Source organism: Diadema setosum, chromosome 7, assembly GCF_964275005.1.
Source record: "Diadema setosum chromosome 7, eeDiaSeto1, whole genome shotgun sequence".
Classification (NCBI taxonomy): Eukaryota; Metazoa; Echinodermata; class Echinoidea; order Diadematoida; family Diadematidae; genus Diadema; species Diadema setosum.
Genome location: NC_092691.1, coordinates 37,235,235 through 37,260,002, shown reverse-complemented (window position 1 = coordinate 37,260,002; position 24,768 = coordinate 37,235,235). Strand labels below are relative to the sequence as shown.

General features: G+C 37.8%; 1 protein-coding gene across 1 annotated transcript in view; it reads right to left on the bottom strand.

Annotated features, from left to right (window-relative positions):
* Window positions 1-24,768, bottom strand: part of LOC140231217 (uncharacterized) — a 209,337-nt gene that overhangs the window by 160,264 nt on the left and 24,305 nt on the right. Inside the window, exons 5-7 of the mRNA XM_072311362.1 lie at window positions 24,134-24,264; window positions 22,862-23,045; window positions 706-889 (exon numbers count right to left, since the gene is read on the bottom strand). Of these exons, the coding sequence (XP_072167463.1) occupies window positions 706-889; window positions 22,862-23,045; window positions 24,134-24,264 (499 nt within the window). The remainder of the gene's footprint in view (window positions 1-705; window positions 890-22,861; window positions 23,046-24,133; window positions 24,265-24,768) is intronic.

Sequence of the window (24,768 nt, the reverse complement as noted above, 5' to 3'; positions counted from 1 at the left end):
TTCTTCTTTGGAGGGCTTTTCACAAGAGAAAAAGAAGGCCGGGGGGGGGGGGGGGGGGGGGGAGGGTGTCAACCAAGCTATCACTGACACTTGCCACGTCATAGCAGTAGAGCAAAGTGATGTGTTATCATCTGACGTTTTGACAAGAAATAGTTAGAAAGTAGATTATACCAAGAAACCTACCAATCAAATTATTTTTGTCCTTCAACTGTTACTGAAATATTTAATGGTAGCACTCTGATGCTAATCAGCTAAAAACAACTCATATTCAATTCTAGAATTTGCTTGACAGAAAATTAAACTCTCAAGAGGATGTCAAAACTACCTCTAAATATTCACCCACGATGGTTCTACATGTATCTAGCATTCTGAGAATTTGCCACTGAACAGCTGGTGTGAGATTCCAAATCATACCCTACTTACAAATTTCATGAAATATCTCTGGATTTGTGAGAGGTATTGCTGATTCTTAAAGAGCAGATGTTGTACCTTGTATGTTGTATACCTGCTCTTTGGGCAAGTTTTAAAAAAAAAAAAAGAAAAAATATGTGCAATATTTGTTAAAGTATTGTGTCCACAATTCATGGTTAAGAGGACATATGAGGAACTATATACAGATCGATTGCCAGCGGATCTTGGACAAACATGTATATAACTCCAATGATTAAACAGTTGTTTGAGAACACAGGAGAAAGGTAAACATACTCTAGCATGCGGTCAGCCAGACTGTCCAGTCCAGATGCTCGCGCCAACTCTACGGCCAGGTCCCCGTCCTTGTTTGGGAGCTTGAGGGCTACGTCAGAGCCGGGATGGTCAAGCAAATAGAAGGCAAACTCCTGAAGACCGCACCGCGCTGCAAAGTGGAGTAATGTCTCCCTTGGGGGTGGGTCTGCATACGAGGAAAAGTTGAAAAAGATGATAATAATAGTAATAATAATAATAACAACAACAACAACAATAACAACAACAACAACAATAATAATAATAATAATAACAATAATAACAATAATAATGGTCATGGTTTATACTCATACAGCACCTCATCCAAAGAAGTGCTCAAAGCACTTTTAAAAGAAGTGAAAATTATTATTAAATGTATAGAGATTGCTACATGAAACATAAAGAGTTGCACTAAAACTAACATTTTTGGCAATCGGCCTATTTTAATACGCACAACGACAAAACAAGAGTGGAATTGCATTTCAAATCATGTTGGGTTTTTTTACACTCTACAATGTAGTTCACACAAACTAAATGTGAAATCACTCACATTTATTATGCTACTTGATGAAACCTTTGTAAACAAGTATCACTTGCAAACCACTCTTGTGCAATCGATACCAATATGTGTATTGTGCTTGTAGAATTGCTGAATCTATGATCCTTACCGTCATTTTTGCAAGAGAAAATGAACACTGCAGCTCTATCTACAGTGATGTATTATAAGGCATCTAGCAAAGACCTAGAACCATCATAGCAAATTCATGGAATATTTTCCATTCAAACTAATATTTGTATCAATGAGACCATCCCCACCCCCCCCCCCACCCCCAGTCAACAAAATAAATGGGACAGTCAATTCATAGCATGTCTCATGAGTATATGTGGGAGAAATATCCAGTAAAAGGATACAAATCAAACAGTGGCTATTACAGGATTAAAAATCAAAGAATCTGGGTCAACACAAGAACTCTTCCATTTCTAGCCACTCCCTGCTCTCCTGCCCCCATCTCCCCCCCCCCCCCCTTTGAAAACAATGCCTTCCCAGATACAGTAAGCATCTTCCACAGGTCTCAGGTAACAATGTGCCAGTGCAGTGATGCTTTTAAGAAATTGACATCAGGATCGAGATGGGGAGTCACTTAATCCCATCACAACACCGCCGGGGGCGATGGGATCACTTTGTGAATTAAGTTCGGCCCGACTTTTTCCGATTCACAGCCAATTGGCTCCCGCATCTCACGTCATGCACAGAATGCCATTATGACGGGAATCTCGGACCCACGCGGGGCAAATGCGCAGCAACATTCAAAGTGGAAAATCCATGCAACCTTGACAATATTCCTACCAGTATGTTCGGGTCAGCTGTTTGCCTGAATACCTCCTGCCCCATGTTAAACATGCAGTCTTCGTATCATCTTTCATATCAAAAGCAGTCAATCAAACCACCAGCATTCACAGCATATCAAGAAGGCAGGAAAGCTTTCGAAATCTGAATGAACATTATATGAACTTGAATGTGTCTGGTCTCTTCAGTCATAAATCCAAGACTACTGTATTACATTGCACAGTACATTTTGCCATGTTAATTTTGACAAATTTTTGTGAGCACAGTGATATTCGTGAAATAAAGGACTCACAAAAATATGGCCCACACCCTCCCTCCCCAAATCCACCACAAATTCTCTGTATATCGTTGCCAAGACAGGAAATCCAGAGCTTTCCTCCCATTATTTTTTTGAAAGGGATAATACTTATTCTCATTCCATCATGGCAGTTCTCAATCACGGACACAAACACTCATGAAAATAGCCTAATAAGTCCAAATTCACATAATGTTTTACTCAGAAGATATGCAAAATACAATATTAATAGTTATGGATTAAATGATCAAAACTTCCTGATTCCCTGTAAAGGGATCGTATAGTTTTGGTTGAGACATAACTTCTCTTTTGTAACATTTTTTGGTGAGATAATGGAAAACTTCTTGTGAAATATGAAAGAGCATGTAATTCCACGAGATATTCAAGGCTTATTTGATTAAAATTGGTTTTGAAATGGCTGAGATATCCAAAACAAAGCGTAGGTGGGACCCACCTTTTATTGCGATTGCTTTGTTTTACTTTGTTTTTGGATGTCTCCTGGCCATTCCAAAACCGATTTTCATCAAATAAACTTTGAATTTCTCTTGGAATGGTATGCTCTGCACTATTTCTTAAGTGGTTTTTTCGGTATCTTGCAAAAGTTAGAAGCCCAATCTTCAACTCCAGCAATACTATACTGTTCAACTGCTATCTCAACATTCTACACTTTGAGGATTAGACGGGGATAGGTTCTGCCAACATGAAAGTGCTGTACAAGTGATACATTTTCTCTTCATCCATCGTAAACATCCTCAATTCAACAGACTTTAAGTTCATGCTGTTGTCATTTTCATGGATACACACAGACACACAGATACAAAAAAAAAAAAATCCCACTTCATGTCCTTTTCACAATTTACTCCTGAAAATTGTGTTGGCACAGCCCCGCAACGATATGGTCCTACTATCCTCCGGGATCTATTCACGCTTAAAGGTCAGGCAGGATTGACTGTTACTAAGCCAACACGAGCAGACAATGGGGGCGGTTTTAATGTTCACCACATCCAGAAGAGCCAATAAAGATCAACAAGTATATGTGGATTCAGTCAGACGGGATGATTTTCTGAACTAACACACTGCTGCCCTTTTTAGCTACAATTTCATGAATCTGAACTTGCAGGAAAAAAAAGGAGAGAAAAATGTCAGATGTAAAGCATCACCTGCAGTTATATACAGGCAGCAAATCCAACAACAATGATAGCATCCACATAAGAAGAACAAATGGAATCATGAAGCCTACTTCGACAACATTCTGACTTTTCCACAAAACTTTGAACTCAATATGTAGCCAAGTAGACAGAAAAGCAGATTGAAGACATTTATAGTCAGGTCTGTCAGAGTACAAGTTCCAAGATCACACTGAGATTCATACTGCAGAAATAATAGAAAACTGGTAGAGAGAAATATTCTACATATTAAAGATGCATTACTTGTTTAAAAAGAAAAAAATTATATCATCCATCAAAAAAAAAAAATATCTGGGATGGACTTGTACAAAATTGCTTGCTGCATGAAATTTCAATATAAAAACACTAACTTCTACAGTAGACCTCATAACTCATACTTGATCAGCTCATTTCATTTGGTCAAAGTGGTCATATATAATACAACTTGTATGTACATATTCATTGACCCCCCTTAAATCACTTCACCAAGTTCAGTGGGGTCAACTAGAAAAGTCATCCCTTGATGGATAGACAAACATGAAAGCTGTCATGAACGTGATAATGATTTAGGGTGGATGGAAAGACGGATATATCTCACAAACATGCCTCCAGCATCCTTACTGATGGAGATATAGAAACAACTCAGCATCCAATGCATAGCAGAGGATGCAAATCACCTAGCAAACGCAAAACTATATCTTGATACACACAAAAAAAAAGAAAAAAAAATCTATCACAGCTTCCTTCAAAAAGTAACAACCCCCCCCCCCCAAAAAAAAAAGTGCTGTGGGAGAAATGCCAACAATATACTGTACTTGTAGAATGTGATCTTGTAGCAATAGTTCCTTTCACATGACGTTTGTAATCTCAAATCTAAAACTTTGATGACTATCTTGTAGTTTTAAACAATGACATGCGAAAACATTGACACCCTATCTTTGAGAGTGAACTTTCATGCAAGATTCCCACTTGATGATTGAACCACAGAACCAGGAGATGCAGCACTAGTGCTAAACTCGATAATGTGCGACTGCACAGCAGTGTATAGCACGTTCTGGAGGTTGACCAGAAAGCTGAAGGGGAATAGGGTTCACGTAATGGTCATGATAACTTTAAAGTTCACTGACTAACGTCTATGCAAGATGCTAAACTGCCAGTGCTGCTCATGGACAAAACGTAAACCCTAGATGTCTTGTGGTTCTAATCATCAACTAATCGTCAAGACTGCCAAGTTTCCAGTACATCTACACAAGACTAAACTATGAGCTTATCACTGAAGACTGCAACTTCAAGCTAATCTTTCAGTTTAGGAATGTTGTGTGAACGTAACTAATGGTGACAATGATGTAATGCATCCTGGCAATCTTATGCCTCACTCCACACATAATCCCGACATGGGAAGCGAGTGACCGAGATTTGCCTGGAGTGGCAAGGGAAGGCGATGGAGATTTACAGGGGATTTCTCAGGGATGTGTTGATGGGGGATGGGGGGGGGGGTTGGTGTTGAAACCCTGCAGGCAAACCAAACCACACTCTCTCCCTCTTCATCCTCCTCATGTAACTACAATGCTCTCATCCAGTTATATTCTGTGATGAAACTAATCCTTCCTGATGAGTGGGCATCCGAAACACTCCAATGTATCAAAAAACCAAAGAGGTACAGGCAGGGATGCATGGCCGTGAATTTCACTCATGGAGTTTCTTCCCAGACTGATATTGCAAATTGTAATAGCAAAGTCCACATTTTACCAGCATGTAAAACTTATTCTTAATCTTCAATCTTTTCATAATCTTTGAAGCCATGGCAGACAGCATGAATGAAGAACATCTACATCTTCGGGCAAAACATTTTAACTTCATAACATTTTCATCACATGCTTTACATGACAGCTAGTATACTCCAGGCACAACAGTTATAAAACCAATGGCAGGAGACGTAGTTGATTTGATCGAACCTTATCTCTCACAGTGCTGTAGGCTGAGTAACACGCAATGTGTCTCAAATCTCGCCATGCAAGCTTCTATTACAGACGATTTCAATAGAGAATAGGGGTATACGGAACAAAGATGCTCACATACTTGAAACATCATCATCACAATACTGTACCACACATGAGTGCAGAGCATTTTGTCTGGCCCACAATTAAAGAGCATGTCCCATTCATTTTTGAAGTATTTTGGAAGCATTTGCTGTACCCAGACCCGTGATTCTTGACAAGACACTGATCTTCAGAACAAAAGATCTGCAATGATCATGTCGGTGTCTGATTTGAAATTTCACAACAAATATCTATCATCTTGTTGAATTACTTGATTTATCACCATACCTTGATTATTATGAAATTGGTAATACAGTGTCAGAGGATTCATTTTTGGAGAGCTCTTTAGAAGATGAGTACACTAAATATTAAAATAAATTTGTATTGCTATGAATGCACAAAATTCATAATAATATATGTAAAGGTAAAAGCATATTGGTAAATGGAAATCATGGAACAGGTGGAATCAAGAATGATTAAAGTTGTATCAAATATGATTGGACAGTTACTGTTCCTCATATTAAAGAACATTCAAAGAGACAAATCACAGAGATATTCTCACTTTCCTATTCCCTTTTCTTTTTTCAAATCTCAATTGTGTTATATCAAGATAATGAGCATGAACCTCAGTATATCAAAGCAACCATAGTATCCTACAATCATCTGCTGTCAGTGTGCTATCCTTCTTTCACAGGCAACCTGTCTTCCCATTTACTGTACATTTTTCAAATGAAATTATTCTGTAATTCCTGAGGTATAATCTTTTACAGTAATCCTTTGATTATTCCCTTCAAACTAGTTTAGAAATTCAAATCTTTCCTCTTTCTACCGCCTTCTTCAAACAAATCTTCCAATGGATTAAATTGATGGTTGTTTCTTCAATTCTCAGTTGTATGAATATGCTGCATTAAATTTGACGCACATATCAAAGCACAGGAAATTTGCAGCTGCTCGTGTACAGCAGTCCCTCAGCACATTCATGTACCTATTGATTATACAGCATCTACACCACCCTCAGCTAGCGCAGAGTACGAGACGACGAAGGAGTAGTAGCTTGCATTCTAGTTGACACCATTGTCTACTGCTGTGCTATGCTGATAAAGGATACCACACAATCGCACAATCAGCCAGTGAAAATGCAGCTATGGGCTTCAGATAATTAAAAAAATGTCACATGCACAATCATGTCAATAGTTATTGTACAAGTGCACCTCTCACTAAAGGCAAATGCTATAGTAATTGTTTTTTGTTTTTGTTTGTTTTTTTGTACTGACATTTTCTCAGGTGGCTCTGGAGGAGGGGATTCAACAGGTAAACTGAATGCTAGAGAAGCATAATATTGCAAAAATGCAACATCAAACCTTTTAGCCCTGTAGGCAAATGCTAAATACAATGCTAATATGAATTTAGCTTGGTGGTGGTGAGAGAACTTTCTAAAGGTAATAGGTCCTCGCTTCAAAATACTTTGTAATATGAGAATGTGTGTGTGTGTGTGTGTGTGTGTGTGTGCGTACAACTGTACATGTGTGTTGGTGTAGTCTCTGTTCCCACTGGCCTTTTCAGCACACTAGTCGCAGATAAGACATACAAAAAGTTGAAACTAGAGCAATTTGATCGCTGCACACAGTTGCCTGAGATGCCCGTTTTATGCAAGCAGTCTGTTAGATACTGATAAGTAATAATATAAATGGCCCTTTACTTTTAAACATTTTGATGAAGCTTATTAATCTTGATCACAGATTAAGGATTAACCTCTGACCATCTCTTCAAATTAGTTGAGTTTTCATTACTGCACCATACATCACCATTTGCAGACCTTTGACCTTGACCTCTGACCTTTCATCTATCATTTCAAACTACTGATTGTTTATTAATTCTATCCTTCTCCACCAGTAACTTTTGATACAACTTGATATTCCTAGCTGAAATTACAGTGGAAAATGACATTTTGAACGAAGTACAGTGACCTTTGCACTTGAACTTTGACCTACATACAGTATTCACCAAAATTTGGCCAACATATTCTTCACAATAATTGTTGATTTATATCTACCCTGTCAACCAGCTAAATTTGCAGCAGTATCACTAAACATTCCTAGCTGATGGGTGACCTTTGACCTTGATCTTTGACCATTAACCACTTTCAGTTCATGGAACAGTTTCTCTATATCCTTCCTACCTAATCATATCACAATTGGACAGCATTTGTGCTCGACTTTACGGAACCATAATCAGCATTTTCAAATGTAATAAGTACAAAACATGGTTGCATCATGACTCACTTTGATTGCGTCCATGCTCACTTTGGTATAAAAAGCATTTCAAAATGCTGTCGATTCAAAACGCGATTCTATCGAATCATGTTTGCAAGGGAAGCATAAATTCAAAATAAATTATCTCAACGCCTTTCCAGTTCACATGAAAATACGCATGCCCATTTTTTTTTTTTTTTAAGTTACATAGTATTAATAAGGTCTTGGTGAGATGGACAGATGGAACGACAGATGGACAAACCCAGAATATGCCAACTCCAGCACCCTTTGTGCCAGAGGCATAAGTTGTATTTTCTTCAAAATAGCAAATAAAATTGTAATGTTGATGATATGTTTTTCATGAATTAAAGGTACATAATCACCCTTGAAAAAGCCTTGTTCGACAGTACGCATACCATATAAGGTTTTCAGGCATTTCTGTGCAGTTTTGTTTACCAAGTGGTTTGTCAAGCTTACGACAAAAGCATACAATCATATAGATATATAATTTAAAATGGCTGAATAAAGCACACATCCCTGCAGCCAACTGGTAGACTGGTGTATAATGTTGGCAAAAGATACTTAAGTTATCATATCACACCCCAAACTTCACATATCAATTTCATAAACATAACTCAACTGGCCCAAAATGACAGCTACACTACAATGTGGATAGCACTTCTTAGAACTATTAATTGCCAAGAAGCAGTTTTGTATGGTACATATAATGTGATATACCAGTAAATAGCACACCATAAAATGTAATGAATGTGTAGCTGCACGTATGCAAAATGATTTTGGTCTCTCACTTCCCACATATCAATATAAACTTAAATAGAAAACAATATAATACATTTCTGCTTATGCGCTTCAGTTGTTGTTTTAGTTTGACATTGCCTCCTGACCTTGTTCAATCATGACACAGGGTAGGCATCATACTGCCATATCCAGAGATAAGCTTTTAGGGAAGTGATACATTAGTACAGCATACTTTTGCATACAAAATGCTGGCAGAGAATGCCACATATTAAACTGTATTCTTTAGTAGGAGTGTTTGGTATGCCTTCTATTAGGATCAGGACAGCAAAGTTTTGGTTTTATTAAATTGCAGATTGACAAGTCCAAATACATATCGTCACTGGGGCGATAAAACCTCGTATCTACAAAATGTCAAATGTTCAGGAGAGCAAAAAGACATGGTGGCCAAAGCACTATACCGAATGGGACATCCGTTCCTTTAACGTGCCATGGTGGCTTCATTTTTGGGGTAAGACAGCTAGGATACGGACAGGACATCACTTAATCGATTATTTGACCATAAATGCAAAAAAGTCATTTTCAACAAAATTGCAGATACAGGGTCTTGTCACCCCAGCGACGACGAGTAGCTTAGGTTAGACTTGGTTTGAGTCTTTAGAAACTTCCTTGACTAACTTGATTGCTGCACTGATACAGTTGGTCACTTTAGCCTGTAATGAAAGAAAAATTTTGCAACAAAACTCTTCATTCAAGGCTAAGCATGCTATGATTTAAACAACGTTTGCTTTGCTGTGATAATACAACTCTACTTCTAGCTGTTTCTGCTAGCCTGCTAGTTATCCAGCCAGTTGACAGTCACAAATTTTGAGTACAGAAGAAAATAACTCTGAAATTTTACACAAGAAATATGATATACAGCCATAGTCATTTAGTTGAAATAGCTCTAGCAACCCAGTAATAGTGAGCATACAATATGACCATTGGGCTGCTGAGTGCATAGACTATAATGTTACATACGTCAGCCTCGCCACGGTACAAATGATTTGAAATTGAATTACGATCCAAATCCAAATTCAATATTGGCCATGAATTTGTCTCTCGCTGGATTACATATGGAATTCCATCATATGTCATAATGTCACGTCTGACAAAGCCTGCGCTTGCCACCCAGCATGTTCACATATCATTACAGGGACGACAGAGAATAAGGATAGAACCGCCACTCCACACAGGCCTGTTTTTTCATTACAGTTACTATCTGGGTGTGATTCTTCTTCTGCAGTACTGGCCTAGCATTTCCCCTTCTCTGATTGATCACCACGTGAAATCAACACACATTTGTCAGCTGCTTTACCAGCAAAGAAATGAGAGGGAAATACGACCAACAACAAGCTCCCCACAATCTGGCAAAATATCGATAAACTGGCATGCTACTTACAAAGAACCTGTCGCTACAAAGACGCAAAAGACAACACAGAGATTTCAGAACTCCATAGCAACTGAAGCAAGCATGTGCATGTCACCAAGTATTTTGATGATACAACACAATTAACTGTTGCTGGAGGGTATCACTGAATTACTTGGCACTCAAATTCTATGACATATACATACCACATTGAATAAAAACATTGAATTCCTTTTTTTTTTCTCTCTCTCACTCTTTTACTGTTTTGCTTTGCTTCAATTTCTTTTTTTTTTTTAATCTGGAGTATTCTGCACTTGTATAATCTCATCATATAGCCTTAACAAGGCATGACAATTTTAATCCCTAAAAAATGGGCTTTGTACTGCAGTATTGGAGGCAACTAACTTTACATACCTGTATTGTAGTAGCCCCTATTCACTATTGTTAATCAACTTCACCTATCGGGTTGTCGACTACAGGAAAGCTCTTATTGGCTTAGAATTATGACTTATGTCATAGACATGTTATAAAAATGGACTGACTTTATGTAATGGTGGAAGAGGCCTATCAGAAAAATAATATCAACTTTTTTTATTTTGAGAAAACAGTAAAAAGTATTTTGTGAATGTATGGCAGTGAACAGCATTAAAAATAATTAGTATGCAAACATATCATACAGTTTGCCTTCTTTATAAGAACTAGGAGGTGATGTCAGGTTAATATCTTTTTTTTTTTTTTTTTTTGGTACCGTAAATATCAAATTTTGTCAAGCATACTCTTACTCTCAACAGCAAAATTACAAGTTCCTAGAATTGACCCATTGAAAAGCAATGATTGCGCTAATGTTTTTGCTGTTAGATTAAGTGTAATCAATTCTTCTCTGTGACACAGTATTGAATATGCTTTCCCTTCTTCAAAGAATCATTTCCTTCCCTGTTTTATTCCATACATTTCTAGCACATCATACTCGACAGAAGTCAACATCACTGTGCAGAGATAACATGTGTCTCACTGCATTATTGAGGAAAATCATATTTTGGGTGATCTGGTATGCAACGCAAATGACCACTCTGAAAAAAAAAAAGAAGAATGAAAGCACAGTCACTCAACTAAATCTCAATCACTAAGTCAAAGATCATTAGGCACAGTATTTGATATGGAGCTAGACATTTTTACATTATAATCTTCATTTTTTTTAACCATTAGCCCAATTTTACAAGGATTTTCAATGATTTTCCTCCGTATCATCACCTTTAACAAAAGAAGAGATAATCATAGAATCACGCATGACAAGAAATGTACTTAATGAAAGATATCAAACTCATGGAGAACCAGGATGTTCGAATCAGGGGATTTTACTAGAAACTATTCATCTTGATGTAATATCAGTAGCCCTTCTTTGTATGTTAGTGGATGTCAGGGCTAGGAGAGACACAAACTTGTATAAAACCATCAGATACAAACAAGCTGCTCTTCAAACAGCCAAAATGACATTGCAGTATAGTAACATTTATCACTGGATTAGTGGAAATGAAACTTTTCGACTCTGATACCTGACAACAGTGGTACCCTTTTGCACAAACTCTCTCAAGCTTTGTTTACATTATTCATCTTCTTGTTATTCATTCAAGGCAAGATATGAATAAGTTACATCAAATCATCCTATTGCTTATTATTGGTTTGTTTGTTTGTTTGTTTGTTTGTTTGTTTGTTTGTTTGTTTGTTGTTGTTGTTTTTTTTTTGGGGGGGGGGGGCTCAGAACACTACTTGCCACTCGTTCAAAGCACGATATAGGTTAAGTCAAATCATCTTCAAGCTGTATTAGATAGTCTCAGCATAGTTAAATCACATCACACTGACAAGGTTAACTCGATCAACATACACACTGTGAGATATCTACCAAAGCAGTCACTTTTGCATTAATAACAGGACACCCTGTCTCTTCAAAATTCCCTTTGCACAAATCTTCTCAATTGTAAAGGTCTAACACTCTAATTCACACATTGCATGTTTCCTGCAAGTGCTGATTTTGACAGAATGAGCTTGTGATTCCACACTAGTTGCCATCAACAAACAAATTTGAAGAAAACATGAGACCTAAGCAATAGGTGATGAACATATTGAATCCCCTTCCTCTATTAAAGGCATTGTTTACCATTTGTAGATGAAAACAAAAACCCAGCTTCAGTGCTTCAAAATAGTTCTAAACTGTAAGTTAGGAATATAAACAACCAATAAGAAAAAAAAAATTTGAATCAATATATCATTGCTAAGTATTGTTAAATATCATACAAAATGTGACCAACAGTTATAATAAAATGTTTGTAGACTAAACCATAGACCACAGTCATGGTTTATTGAGAAAAATAGTGGTACATCCTTATATTTCAGGCTTTACTGCAAAATTTTTACATGGTAGGATGTTTTGTGATACAACTGACCTACATACAGTATGTATGCATCAAATGTGATATCTCAAACATTTATTAAATCACTGCTCCCAATGGTAAACAGTATCTGTAACATATTGGGCAATTCCCTTTGAATTTGGCACCATACCTCACAGCTGCTGTAAATATGGATTATTCCACTCCTGTCAGATCAGTAGCACACAAGCACAGAGCATATATATCCAAAAGAGTTAGTATCCATGTGATATCCCTTGAGTGGAAACTATAGAGAGTATGTCAAGCAAGTCTGTCTCTGTAGATCTTTTTCGCACAATAGGAGAACAAAAAGTGAATGGATGATTCAATCAACGGTTGCGCAATACAATGTTCTCTTTACTGTCCGTGAAATGACTTCCTCGTCCCCTGGCCAGATCAAACAAACACCCCTCAGAGTAACAATCGGCACATATGAGGGCCATCAATGTTCCAGCCTCGTCCATCAAACTTGCACACATGTACAAAGAACAAACACTGGCCAGTCATCTAATCGAAGCCCAGCTGCATTTCAGCAGCATGCAGGCACAAGACTACACATAGCGGAGATATCTCCAGGCTGTATGTGCCGGCACGAATGGTTCCTCCAACAGTTCACAGTTGGGTGGTAGCCGCACCTCGCAGCACTTTTAAAGACCGGTCCCCAAATTCCTCCTTTTCCCTCACACAAAGCCAGTGTCCAATGCCATGGTGCTACATTCTTTTCAGCAATAACACCCAATAAAAGGGAATGACCGAACCCCAAACAAATGAAGAAGCCTCACCCCTCAGACCAAATGGCTGTAATCTGCTTTGGATAGATGGGGGGGGGGGGGGGTATGGCTATCGGTCAGTGGTCAGACAAACAAATGCTGCAGAATGTAACCAAGTAGAACCCTAGGCATTCACCTGTACACATGAACAATGTGATAACACGATAACCTCTTGGGAGCTGAGCTACAGCCAGATCATTATCCGCTTGAGACCCCACTGATTTGCACTCTCCACGTACTTGTAATCAATCTCTCTAACTGTGGTGTAGGTATGTACCAGGTGACTCGACTGCACACACACACACACACACACAGACGCACACACCCACATACACGACTGTTGCTCTGTGTGATATTGTGATGGTGAGACTATTACTCTGAAATGTGAATTGGAAATCTCTAAAAAATAAAAATAAAAGATGAAAGAATTTATCAATTATGCAACATATGAAATCTAGGGGTTATGCAGTAGGTTCTGATTTGGGGCTTTGATTTCTTTTTTTCCTCTCCTTTTATCCCCCTAACTGCAGCTTTATCTAATCTCATTTCTCCGTAAATCTGCAGTAACATCTGATTAGTACTTGATAAAACATACTAAAGAATTACATAATATACGACTGCATAGGGCCTATAGGACATGACAGAAAACTACAGTACAAGATAAAACCCTGTTTCAAGACAGTAATCCAGCGAATACAACATTTGGGCATGCTGCTATGCATTTCCTTGTTGATGTGCTGAGCTGTGACCCAGAAGACGCAACTTCTCAAGAAGGCTAGATGATAAGAAGTTGTGACGTGGGCGACAAGGAGTGCAGAGGACTACCAGGAAAATGGGTTCGGAATGTCTCCTCTTCCTGGTCTCGGGTTCCTTTATGTCCCGACTTTGTAAGATGTAGACAAATCCTTTTACAATTCTCACCACATCCTAGCAATTTATATAAGAATATCAAACCAAAGAAATTGGTGCACACAGCTCTTCATAAATTCAGTTAGGAGTTAGATATATGCAAACTTGAAATAAAGTGGTCTTACATCCACACATTACAGATAACAATAATCAAGATATCATTAGTAATACAAAAACACTACAATGAACATTAAGGTTTGTTGACAAGGGTGATCCTAATGATGTAGATGATGGCAATGATGATGATGATGATGATGATAATGATAATAATGATAATAATAATAATAATAATAATAATAATAATAATAATAGTAATAGTAATAATAATAATAATAATAATAATAATAATAATAATAATAATAATAATAATAATAATAATAATAATGACAAGGATACTTAAATTCACATATCAAAATCTAGAAGGCTTTTATATTCTTTTGTCAGAACATGAAGTAGTACACTTTTTTGACAGCCTCTTGTTAAATCAGGGAGACATGTCGGACCTCTTATCATTTCAATGATGCTTCATTTACCTGGAGTACCCTCTTCAGTGCTTGCACTACTCCCTAGAAAGCAGACCCTGCCATTGTAGTGCCCCAGCTCGCCAGTACCCTTTTATCTAAAACCTTGGTCAAGAGGAACATTGTGTGTCAGAGCGAAACTACTCGTCCTGGGATTTATGTACCTTGTACCAACAGATAAATAAATTCTTGAAGACAGACGAATATATGAATGATTAACCAATAGATAAATACTTACCAATGAATACATTAAAAAATGAAAACAAATAGCTCAGGAGCATCACTCTGAATATAGCCTGTTATACTTCCTGTTTATTTCATTTCATTTTATATTTTTTGTGGAGATTATGACATCATTAGCATGGCTCTTCCATTACAGGCACAAAGTACATGGACCCCTTTAAGTGCAGGTGTCTGATTTACCTATTGAGAAGTTCCCTCATAAACTCCCACGCGCAGTACCCTGTATTAGGACAGCATAGCTGGCACTATTCACGAAAGGAGACACAATAGCTCAAGACCAAATTGATCCACAGGCATTGCAACATATGACTGGAGGGGGAGGAACTACACAGAATGCCCCACCTGATGAGTTTGAAATACTTATGAGGGACTTATTACTGTACTTCTCAGAGATAGCATTTTAGATCTCCGAGGTCAGAACATTGTTTACAGTACGAGCTGAAATTTTTGCAGTGGTTTTATATCCGCGCATTTCGCGAATCGCCTTTGAACCGCGAAAATAACAACACGTGAAAATAACAACGCACGAATAACTAAGTTCAGTTAGACCCTCGCAACTGCGAAATTAACAACACGCGAAAATGTCTGCCAAGTAGCAATTCGCGAAAATATCTGTACGCGAAAATTTTAGCTCATACAGTATGTACCTAACAGCAAAAGTCCTCATCTCTTATCATCGTGTAGGTTGTAAAAGTCACAGTCCTTTGGGAATACACATAACCAATATGATTTTCTGCGGAAGCCATTTCTTGTTGTATCACCATCAGTACAGCACAGATTTGGCAAGCATACACCTCATGCATGCAGTTTCAAATTTCACTGTGTGCTACTTCTTACACCTGTACATCATATTTCTTATGTGTCAATACAATTATCAATTGCCCTGTTTTCAGCATTGCAGAAAATAAAAATTACTATGACTGTGGTACATTCCATTATTTTTTGTCCTCTTGCCATTTGTTTATAAAAAAACATGTCTACCCCATGTGCCCCATGGTAGAATGATTACACAAATGGTATGCAAAAATACATGATCATGTCTATCTTAATGCTGACATAACATATTTGACAATATGTTGACGGTCCATGGACTAACATTCTATACTGCATTTGACCCCATCAAATTTGAGTGTCTACTAATATATAGTACTCACATGATGCATGAAATATGAACAGTCAGCTGTTTTGAGATAAGATTTCGATATTCCATGTCTAAGAAAATGTTATAACATCAAACATATTTATTGTTATTGATCTCATCCCATCGATGGGCAAGGTTGAACCTTAGTTCTGACTTACATCAGAGTAATCTACTCAGCTCTTAAAAATATATATACCGGAATATATTTCATATAATGATGTCAACTGTAAAAGCTAATTTCAGATCATAAGTTTTTCCAGTATTGCAGATTGCCTCTCCATTAAAGTTCATTTTCCTGTAATAATCATTTTAACAAAATCATGACGCAGCAATGGTGAACATTTCCAAATAATTACATCCAGTTAAATTTTACAAACTGTAATAAACCTCAAGTTCAGTATGTTGGCTTCTACTTAGCTAAATGACTGAAATCAATTACAATACTCGATTTCAGATCATTAGCAGACCATGAAAATGGATAGAACTAAAGACCTCATCAATCTAACACCTCATCAAGAGTGTGCTACTCATCCTGCAATACTAGCACACTGCTGACGTCTTTTGATCGACATGGGCCACAGCATGAGGACACCAGTCTACAATGCAGACGAGAGTCAAAATGTGTTTGAGTGATCTGCAAATCTCACTTTGTGCATGCTACAAATTAATCTACAATCAGTGTCGGTATAACGTTGTAGTGGTAGGCAACATTTGCTGCACACTGGCACTGGTCTGACAGTCTAGGACCAGTAAAAAAATCACTGTCGGACCAGTAAATAATGGGGAAACTGGGTACTTACTGGTCCAACAGACAGGTCAGACTGGTAGGGGAAAAAATGGTTAGTGTGCAGCCCTGTGGTAGGCCTACAATGTATAATCAGAAAAATGACTTAATGAATATTTTTAAAAGCATATAACACAAATAATGACTACTAAATCACTGAAAATTACCTTTTTGCAGGGAAAAATGCACTATGACCCTTACAGGAATCCTTGATTCTAGATCCCCTTGACTCCTCATCCTGACCTTTTCTTAATATTTATAGATAATCAATTATATGTCCAGTCACACCACATCTGATTATAATCTGCTTAAGGCTTTCTAGGCTATCACATAAGAATTATAACATCTCAACTGACAAAAAAAAAAAAAAGAAAAAGAAAAAGATGAAAACCTACAAACATAATGCCTCTGACAACCACTACACTGCTTTGGTAAATTAAGCTTACTGCATGTCTCATGTACTGTAAAACGAGGAATGTTCGTGTGCAATTTAATTTCGCAAATTTTGCAAGCGACAAAATTTGTGAAATTCAAATGCATGCAAAAGTTCTTGCCTACACATTATGCACTGGATGCCAGGGGCAATTCGCGAAAATCTCATGCCGCGAGAAAGGCTGTCGGCTCCAATTCGCAAAATTTTCGTGCTGCGAACATATCGTGTGTTACCGTATGATGTGACATAAACAATGTGCGGACTTTGATACATGTTTCTAAGAAGAGAAACTGCAATGTGAGAAATATTAGCATTCGTATTAACTCATTTGTCCCATCTGACCATTTGTTTGTATTCCAATACACAGCACTCTTGCAATACACTTTAATGCTTTGAACATTACAATTTCCTGCATGACAACATATCTTAATGGACTATGCTTAAGTGAATAGAGATGTGGACTCAAAGGTAGATATAAATGCCTATTACAGTGAATATGAAAAGATGGCAAGATTTGCATCTAAAATCCATTACTTAAAAAAAAAAAAAAAAAAAAAAACTGCTTAAATTTCAGTTTGCTTGCACTGGAGTACATGATATCTCACACGTAATATTCTTATTGTTAGGTATTTATAGGTTTTTTTTTTTTTTCACCACACATTTAGAAGGGAATTTACATCAAATCACTCACTTCCTTATAAAGATGATACTGTATGACACCAATGCGTTGCCTAGCAACACTCCTCCTGCCCGGATCCTGCCTAAACCCACATCCAGTTTGTCGCATCATCAGCACACTATGCAGTATGCAGTAACATCAATCAATGCTAATCATCTTGGCTATTCCCAGAGAAACAAACTCAGCAGGTTGGAAGGACACAAGTAAGAGAGCGAGAAAAAAAAATGATAAGTGGACGTGCATCCTGCCGACATCTCCAAGGACAAGTGATGCTATCATCCTTGTCAGAAGAGGGAAGAAGGGGGGGAAGAGATGAGCAGACCATCCTCCTACTGCCCCACTTTGGTCCGAGAAGGAAGCCAGGGACATCTGGTTGTTGTGCTCTTTACGAGCAAAAGCACAAACTCTTTTACGAGCAAAGCACACATGCAGGGCTGCCAACATTCACACATGGAAATCAAGGGGATTCTAAAGAGCAATTGGGGAGGTACTTGTGTAAGACAATCAATTCCATGCTCCTTTAAAGGGACTGTACAGTACTGGTTGGGGTGAGGATTCAGGTTTATAACTTTTTTTGGTGAGATAATGAGAAACCTCTTATGAAATATGAAAGAGCATGTAATTTCAAGAAGGATTCAACGTTTATTTGATGAAAATTGACCTTGAAATGGCTGAGATATTAAAAAAAAAAAAGCGATCCTGATGAAATTGACAGGCCACGGCTTTTATTAGGATCTCTTTGTTTTACTTTGTTTTTAGATATCTCAGTCATTTCAAAAGCAATTTTCATCAAATAAACTTTTGATTCCCCTTAATATTGTATGCTCTTTAACATTTTATAGAGTGGTTTCTGAATATCTCGCAAAATGTTACAAGCTGAATCTTCACCTCAACCAGTACTGTACAGTCCCTTTCAAGGGAGGATACAGTTTTGGTTGATATGCCGATTCAGATTTTAACCTTTTGCAAGATGATTCAAAATTACTTTTATATTCATGAAGTATTAAAGAGCATAATCCTAAGAGAAATTAAAAGTTTATTTGATTAAGATCAGTTTTGAAATCACTGACATATCCAAAAACGAAGTGGTCCTAATAAAAAGATGGGCCGAACCTTTTATTAGGACCACTTTGTTTTACTTTGTTTGTTGATATCTCAGCTATTTCAAAACTGATCCTCATCAAATAAACTATCAATTTCTCTAAGAATTATATGCTCTTTAGTACTCCATATGAGCAGTAAATTTCTAATTATCTCGCAAAAAGTTAAAATCTGAATCTCCGTCTCAACTAAAACTATACCATCCCTTTGAAAGAGCAAATCAATTCCTAAATCAGACAGTTTTTCATATTCTCTTCTCCAGACATAATATACAAATAATGAATGTTTATGAGTGCAATGGACAGAATATTTCATGAGGTGAAAGATGAAATGATCCATTCAACGAGGCGCAGCCGAATTGAATGGATCAAACATTTCATCTTTCACCGAATGAAATATTCTGTCCATTACACGAATGAAAAACATTTATTATTTGTTTTATATAACGCCTAAAATAGATCCATGTCATTTGATGTTTTATTAATTTAGAAACAAGAGAGACACTGAGATCGCGAGAGTGCAGTGCTCATGAGCGCTTTACGCTGGCACGCTGCAGCATACACACACTGCAAACGCAAGCGCGTTTAACACACGCGTAATGTGCCGGGCTCTCAGCGAGCGTGCAATGGAGCAAATCGTATGGATCCAAAATTGCACGGTAAATGGAGCCACAATTGCACGGATGATGACGTCATAGTGAAATGGGCCGAATGATCAATGTTAAACAACCAATCAAATGACAAGGATCTCCTCAGGCATTATATAAAGATATATATTTTTGGGAAGCCTCCTAAAGAATGAGGGAGATTTGGCAGCTCTGCAAATGACACGATATTTATATCCATTTCACTTGCAAACTGACAGGATCCAAGTGCTCATGAGTGCTCATATAGTGCTCATAAATAAAGACTACTACCATTTCAAGGACCATTGTTGGTGGGTGGTGTTGTGTGTGTGTGTGGGGGGGGGGGGTAATTATGAAAAACAAGGCAAAAAAAACAACACCATGCAAATATCCCCCCCCCAAAAAAAAAAAAAAAAAAATGGTAATTAAATATATCTGGGATCCTTTCAGATTTAGATTTACAGAAGAAACTAAATAACAAATAAGATATGAATGAATAAGATCACGAGCATACCTAATCTATGTAATGCATGGCAATTTTTTTGGAGCAAAAACACACACACGCAAAAAACTGTAATTGTATTTGCACAACCTTTTACGGTTTCTATTTTGTGGTAATTTTCAAAAACTGTCCGCGGCAATTCATCTCCCCTCCATCTGGCTCAGAGGTCCATCAGCGAACGCTGCACTCCGTTTCATCTTTGCGACCTGGCAGAATTCATCTTTCTCAAAATTTTTCGCTGCAATGCAGACGGCTGCTTTCACCAGCCTCGGTATCCACCAGTGGCATAATTATGCCCTCAGAAATCTGCCTCCACTACCAAGCACTACTCTAATGCATTTTGCCACTGGAAAGTACAGACCTAATGCATCTCATCATCCCCCAACTAGGGAGCGATGAAGATTATTTTGAGATTAGGGACCGGAGGATGATAACTTAAAAAGGGAGCCCCCCCCCCCCCCCTCACTTTTCCCAAAATGGGTTGATTTCCTCACAATTTTCTAAACAGGCTGGTCTAATGCAACAGTTCACTGTGTGGCATTACACTGAACACTACAATCTCACAAACATAGCTTTCAATATCGACATGTGTGCACATATAACTAATTTCAAGTATCAATATGGAAAAATACAAATTTCATGCCCCTTCAAATAATGGCTTTACTACCAGCATTAAATATTTTACTTTTCACTTAAGCTCCACAATTATCTGGGGAAATGAATACTCCAGTTTTAGGATCATATATTAATCAGTGAAATCTACTCTTAACTATGCCCTTTTCTACACCGGGGGAAAAAAAGTTTTTATAACACAAACATTAATATTTTTCAAATCAAAAATTATGCACAGCCCAAGAGTTATTTACTGAGTAAGGACACATAATGAGCACAGAGAGCATAAATGTGGATATGTGTATGTATGAGTGTGCATTATCAAAAAACTGTCACTGAAAGATTGCACCAATCACATCCTTCCAATGAATCTCAAAATAATGAATCTCAGAACAAAGAATCTAACAATCAAAGAAAACTACAATGTAACTCAACATTCACCATATTGAGAATTGATACATACAAATAATCAATGTTGCATTATTTATATTTTTCAGACACATAATGACAGCATGAGCTGGTGTGTCCATGGGCGTTTTCTGTTCGTATTATGTAAATATATCAAATTTATACGTAAATGGTATGCCAACCACACACACATTGAATATAAATATACCTAGTTTAAAGAAAGAAAGAAAAAAAAAACCTTATCTCATATGTCCTACTCATGGCACAACCATGCAGTCACAAAGATTCATTACAAGTACATCCCACACTTTAATACTGTGACAATATTTCGTGATTTCTAGAAATCACGATTTTTTTTTTCCACCATGCTATCATTTACTGCTAGAAGAGCCAAGTTATGAATGAAGGGTAAAAATAGACAAACTGGAAAACCTCTCAGTTATAAGCCAAGGGTATCCCATTCTATCCCTTGAAAATATGCATTTTCAGCTTTGAAATATGGCTTACAAGCACAGAAGAGACAATTTAAATCACTCAATACTAAGACACAGAAAGGCCTGATGTAAGGATGGAGTTATCCTGAGTGGTTTTGGTCTTTCAAACTTTTTTCTACACAGCCTAAGGTAGTAAGGAATAGGAATTTTGCCGCCTTCTTTTCTGGCTATGGAAACAGACATATCAACCAGACAAATCAACCACCTGAAATTCAAATGTATGATGAATGCCAATTTGCAAGATGATCCAGCAATATTTGCTTTTGGTAACCAGGCGTAGTCCCCACAGATCTCTCAATTAAGGCTGTCACTATTCACACTCGAGATGCGCGGTGATTGATTTCCAATACACGCATGGGGTAATCTTAGACACAACACATCTACTCTCGCCGCTGGTAGACAAAATGAAGATGTCCCGTGCCCCTAATGGAGGACGCTCGTGCGAGAGCTGCATGGCAGATGGCGGGTAATTGCCGGCGCGTCACGGTAGGCTGCACGTATCACCATCAATGCTCACTTAGGGAGCACGACATGTCGAGGAATGCAGACAGGAGAGGTGAATTGGGACCTCCCAACACATATTGTGTTGAGGTTATGGGATATCAAAAACATCATTTTTTCTCCGGGATGGGGGCAACCCACGAGCTAAATATATGGCACAATAGGGAAAGAGATGGGCATGTCCTGCAAATAAGCTATAGCCATGTCATTTGTACGCTAATGCACACAAACATAAAGAAAATGTGTCAATACAGAATCAGTAAAATTGCTTGTGACCACAAGATTACCTGACTCTCTTACCACACAAGTGTCAAATAAGATAATCTAATTTCATTTTGGTAAGAGCTGTTTCAAGAAAACTGAAAAGAAAAGAAGTGTCTACAGATAATCATAAACCAAAATATCCACACATTACATGACTTAATGTCCAATCATATTGGCAACAGCTGACTACGTTTGAATGCTGAATAATGGAAAGAAATCATATTTCCAACACCATCTAGTTTGAACAGGCCCACCTGACTTTTTACACAGCCGTGATGATTAAGATGAAATCAGACACTCGAATCAAAGTCATAGGTTCACCACTCGTTTCTCACCCAATCGGATCGGCCTTTAAAAAATGGTGCTCAAAATTCCACTCCTCATTCACTAAGTGGGCAAATCAAGTTAGCCATCAATCAATTAGTCACTGCCACACACACACGCCCACGCCATCCACCACTTACTCTGGTCAATCCGCGGCGACTCGGTCACGATCTTCCAGGAAGGGGGGCGCTCTATATGCTTGAATGCACACGTGAGGCGGGGGTCCAAGCTGGAGAGATCTTCCTCACACAAGTTGAAATTCTCCCCCTTGATCCTGGCCGGGCTGTCGAGTGAGTCGGGGTCCCACACGCTACTGATTAGATACTGAAACCAGAGGGAGTAATCAATAAATTTGCATGATTACACTGGATATTGGATCACTTTGTGCAGGGTGGGTTGGGATAGAAAAGAAGAAAAATGTTAAAGGTGACGTGCAAATCCGCAGGGAGCTTACATGGATTGAGGTGAGGTTCACAAAAGGTTTACAAATTTGAAGCATGTTCAATGTTCTCCAATTGATTTGTTATACCACAGAGAACAATCGACTGCAAGTTCAATTCATCATAAGGATGTACCAATCCTGCCGCTTGAGTATGTGTATTTCAGAGAGAGCAAAACTAATTTGAATTCATTCTTTGTGGTTGCACCAATTCTCCCTTGTTCCATCATTAGACTTAAATTGACATCAATTATAAGACTTCAGAAAGCTAGTTAAATGATAACAGTTTCGATCAATTGTGTGAGACCATTGGTCATTGAGCTTTTGCTCACTGTGCTTCAAGTTCATGAAAAATTTATTACATTGAACCAGGAAAGCACTTTGATCATACACTGTACCTTAGTAATGTCCTTATTAGCACATAGCACCAAATTTCTAAAAGAGGCAAAAAAAAAAAAACAAGATCACTTCAAAGAATACAAATTATATTTCATTCATACTTTTGTCACGCAATGTTTATAATATGTTCCCTTCAGCTATGGCAATCACGTTTGAACGAAACGTAGTGTGCCTTGGGATTTCAGCAATATCTTTTTTTTTTCTGTTTTCATATTCGTATGTCTCAGCTTTTTCAGTGGTGAAGTCTGGCCTTCTTTCTTCAGAGCGGTCTTCTCTATTTTGTATTGCAGATGCAGCAGAGTGATAAATCTAATGCTAAGACTCGGATTACGCTCCCTGCCTGACATAGCATCATTCCTTTCCAGACCACAATAGCCACGCCAGACAGGAATAAAATGCACTGCACCATAGAGTGCTAGGCCTGTAAACCGTCCCATGCAGAGACACGGTGTGATTGAATGCGACGAAACGGCTACCATACTCCCCAGCCTGAAACGTGGCCTAAAAAGCAATTGCCATGGCCACTGGGAACAGAGTTTAAACATAGTATCAAAAATACATAACCATTCATTACCTTAGCAAGATAAAATGTACTGTCGGCTGTGAATAAAAAGGTCCCATCAAATAATGCTCTGAGCTGAGTTACGGTGCAATCAACAGGCAGTGTGCAGACAGTTAGTGAGACCTCCTCAAACTCATCATGACCTGTAATGAAATAAAACCAGTGATAAGATTGATCAGAAGTAGAACAGTATGAAATGTTAGGCATACAATACAGAATTACCACAAACATAAAATGCAGCTACATATGTAGTTTACATCATGAGAATTTCTACTCAATGATTTGATGAAAAAAAAAATACCATATATACTCACTGAAAAACCAAATACTTTCAATAAAATCCCACAAAATGTCAGGTGTAGGGGAATCAGAGGACACTTTGCAAGTGACTAGAACTCTGTTTAACAGTCACATTTTGGACAAAAAGTGATGTCACATGCTATTTATTTCTTCATCGGTTTCTATGGCCTTATCTGCACAGCTAAAAATATGAAATGGAATTCTCAGAAGTTGACATATTCCTCTTGATAACTGGTCTCTGTGCAAGGGGATATCTACTGTGTAGGTGGCATATCGCAAGGTTCGTCTATTTTTGCAAATACAGCATATCGACCGTTGTTTTTCAAAATTTTGCCTCCTGTAACACA